The 3,734-nt window shown below is 45.3% G+C and overlaps 1 protein-coding gene across 1 annotated transcript; it reads right to left on the bottom strand.

The window, feature by feature from the left end:
* Positions 1-221: 221 nt before the first annotated feature.
* On the bottom strand, positions 222-3,657 carry RPL6 (ribosomal protein L6). Its single transcript, XM_031592491.2, has 7 exons — positions 3,575-3,657; positions 2,716-2,982; positions 2,514-2,612; positions 2,111-2,254; positions 1,403-1,451; positions 897-1,081; positions 222-413 (listed from the first exon to the last, which is right to left on the bottom strand). Exons 2-7 carry the CDS (start codon positions 2,980-2,982, stop codon positions 261-263), a joined length of 897 nt encoding a protein of 298 aa, XP_031448351.1. The 5' UTR covers positions 3,575-3,657; the 3' UTR covers positions 222-260.
* Between the last annotated feature and the right edge of the window lie 77 nt (positions 3,658-3,734).

The raw sequence follows: 3,734 nt of genomic DNA, 5'->3' as shown, positions 1-3,734 counted from the left end.
GGGAACATCTCCATCCCCAAAAAACCCTTACAAAAAGAAATCCCACAAAATAAAGCACCACAAAGCCCCAGACGTATGCACTTGTTCAATTCTAGACATCTGCATGTAGTCTCTCAATTTCCTACCACAAGCTGTACTCCAATCCTTTAAATAATTTGCACTGCCAGATTAATGCAACACATCCAATTATGGAATGCAATGAAGACACCAGAAATCCTTGCTATTTTCCTCTCAAATTTAATGTGGTGCTTTCAGAACACTTAGAACACCAATTTGTGAGGATAGACTCCATTTGAGAGAGAGAATGTGGAGCGCAGGTACCCACGGAGCTGAGGCACCTTCTTGATTCGTGCAAGGATCTGGGAATCCACTGCTTTCTGGTCTGTCTTACGTTGCTCCGTTATTTCATATTTCTAGAAAGTACAAAGAACAGCATTAAAATCCTACAGAGTAACTTCAGATTCTTCTAGAGACAATGCAGGGCAAACCCTGAGTTCTGGCATTTTCAGGAAATCTTTCCTCAACTTGTTCTAAATATGGGACAGGCAGTAGGAGACCGGAGGTGGCAGAGAGAACTGAAGCCACTGTTTGGCTTATGTTGCAGATAGCTGGAGCCAGCAGCATGCTGTTGGCAGTATCAAAACAGCAAAGGTGTTTCTTGGTCAAGAAAGGCATTCAACTAGAATAATCACTGCTGTTGTCCAGCTAAGGGAGAAGTAGAAAACAATCCCCAAGTTTAAAAGGAGCTTATCTCAATGCTACTGCATATGCTCATTTTAATTGCATTCTCTTTCTCTATTATGGACCACTGTCAATTTGTTTCATGGGATTTCCCCTTCCAGCCTGGCTTTAAATAACAAGGACATTCACAAAGAATAAGCAGTCATGTTCCTTACTTCTTTTTCAGTATCAAAGATCTCGCCTTCCTGGTGCTTGGGCTTACGCAGCTTCTTCTTCTTAAAGTATGCATCAGTGAGATGTTTGGGAATTTTCACTCCGGAGATATCAACCTTTGTAGATGTAGCAATAACAAATTTCTGGTGGGCCCTACGCAGAGGAACACGGTTGACAACCAGAGGTCCTAAAGGCAGAGGAAAGACAGGCAACAGTCACCATTTTTAAGTGGCATTTTTGAGGTCTATGTGTGCTTACAGCTGAAGATCAGAACAACCAACAAAACCTTTCCTCACTGCCTCTTCATAAGTAAAAAAATACTTCCTGATCTCTTCCAGGGATGCAGATACTGAAGCTTAACTAACTCCCACTCACCTCCCTGAAAAATCTCAAAACATAATTAAACACAGTTACACAAACACATAGCATGCTAAATCCTAATACAGGTCAGCACAACTAATTCCAGGCACAAATTCAGACTAAAAAATAAATATTTTTGTTTTCTTACCTGTAACAAGCAACAGGCCAGTACCAAGCTGCTTCAGAAAGACAACACGCTGAAAAGAGATAGATGTGACATTAGTCCTCAGGTTTCAGCATTACACCTCCTCTGACATTTCAGAAATACTGCAGCCAAACTGAAACCATGTCTACATTCAGTCTGTGCTGTTGGTACATACATGAAGAAGCAGGCAAGCATGGATGCAGCTGTGCTACATAAGAAACAAACACCACAGGAGCAGGGCTACCAACATTTGTCAGAGTATAGCTTTGACAGAGCTACCACAGAATGAAAGTGATGAATTCAAGAAAATGCATAATTCTTTCTCTGTAACAGCAAGCCAAAGTTCTGGCCTTGTTGCAAGAGTAATACAGGCACCAGCCCTGCTATTCTGCAGTGCAAAATTGACATGACAAGCACCTGTAGTTTTTTGAGTTGCAGCAAGTCTCCTTTAGCATTGTATAATCAGCTGGATCAGCCTGTTTTAACTTCCAGCTCTGTACAGAAGGCTTTCCCTTAAAGACAGGATGAAAAAACCATCTAGAAAGATTGCAATTGCACTTGCAGATCTGCATCCAGTGGCTGAGCAGCATCCCATGAAATCAGCTAGAAATTCAAGATAATCCTACACAGTCAAAACATTTCCTGCACAGAAGTGCTGCAAAGTCACTATGTAAGCCAAGGTGGACAAGAGCACCAGAAGTTCCCAGTTACCTTGCCTCTGTGACGTCCAGTCAGGAGGATCAGAACAGTTCCTGGAGTAATAGAAGCCCGCAGCCTCCTCTTGTGTTGAGAAAATGGCTTTTTGCCATGACTCAAAAGCTTGCGAGGAACATCCTCAGTCGGATAGTAGCGAGGCTAGAAAGAAGAGGAACAAAGTGTAGCACCCTGTAATCCACAAGATAAAATGTTTTCACTGCAGACTCCTTTTCTAAGAGATAACTTGTTCTTTAAAGATGATCTCTCTAGAAAGAAGCTTCAGCAGCAACCAGTACTTCAGGAAAACACTGAAACACTGTTTTCTAAACAACTAATTGCCCTGCTAAGAAACACAGCATCTACTAACACATTACATGCTACAGCTTTACACTGTGAGCATTTCAACTCTTTTCCTTACCATTTTGCGGACTTTAACCACACGGCTGCCTCCATTCTTGTCTCCGCCAACTGGCTTGATGACAGTTGCACGTGGCTTCTCTTTCTTTTTCTTTTCTATCTGTAAACAAAGGAAAGGGAAAAATAAATGAAACTTCAAACTAGTCACCACAAGAAGTGGCCAAACAGCACAATTACATAAACTTGGTATTTATCATCCATACCTTTGTTTCTGGAGCAGTGTATTTGCGTTTGTACAATGCTTTTCTGGCATACATGGCTGACCGGGAGTATTTCCCAATACCCCGGGCCAGAACTGGGTTGCGGCTGGCATGATACTTTTTAGGCTTCTTTATCTTCTCACGCGCTTTCTTCTGGCCTGCCTTCTTCTCAACTGGCTTCTTGTCAGCAGGTTTCTTCTCTCCTACCTTCTTCTGGGCCGGCTTCTTCTCACCTGCCTTCTTTTCGCCTGCCTTCTTCTCACCCGCCATCTGCAGACATAAACAAACCAGAAACTGCAGAGAAATGATTACAAAGCATGCAAAGAAGCACCTGAGATACCAAACCCAGAAAACCGTAAGATTATCCTTCATACCATTCTGAGAGCTCTTAGCACCTTTAATAGTTATTAGAAAAGGAGACACCACAGAGCTAAAAGCCATGCAGAGCACTACAATGTGAAAATCATTAACATTTCAGTTGCCCTCTAATGCTGTTATTAAGTTCAACGACTGCACTCAACCCCCTAGCAGGCAGCCTGTGGTGCAAACATTCAAGAAGGCTGCAGTCACCCTCCTGTCCCTGAGAGCCACGTTATACTCTGCTCCCTCAGCTCCTCCAGCGCCGCACAGCAGCCCAACCCCGGCTACAGCTCTACGCAAGGCCCCGGCTGCGGCCCAGCCCAGACTCAGCGCTTCGCCACGGCTCAGCAGGAGACACCCAACCCTCCCCAACAGCCGCCCGGCCCGACCTACAGGCACCAGGCCGGGACCACGAGCCCAGCGCAGCTTCCCAGGAGCGGATGGAGGCGGATAGCACCCACTCGAGCCACAGCCCTGCGCTCCATGGCTCCGCCATTCTTACCTTCCGGGGAGGGAAAGAGACCTACATCCGGCCACCCGCGGCCTAAAGAGAGCGTGGCGCCTGACGTCATCGCACCAGTCGCGGGGCACGCTGGGAATTAAAGTCCGGGAGTGCAAGGATCCCTTCTGTAAGGCGGAGTGGCGCGCAGTGATGACGTAAG

The sequence above is a fragment of the Phasianus colchicus genome, chromosome 18 (genome assembly GCF_987193195.1).
Source record: "Phasianus colchicus chromosome 18, bPhaCol1.hap1.1, whole genome shotgun sequence".
In the NCBI taxonomy this organism is placed as follows: Eukaryota; Metazoa; Chordata; class Aves; order Galliformes; family Phasianidae; genus Phasianus; species Phasianus colchicus.
The sequence above is the reverse complement of the archived record's forward strand: the minus strand, read 5'-3'. Positions and strand labels throughout refer to the sequence as shown.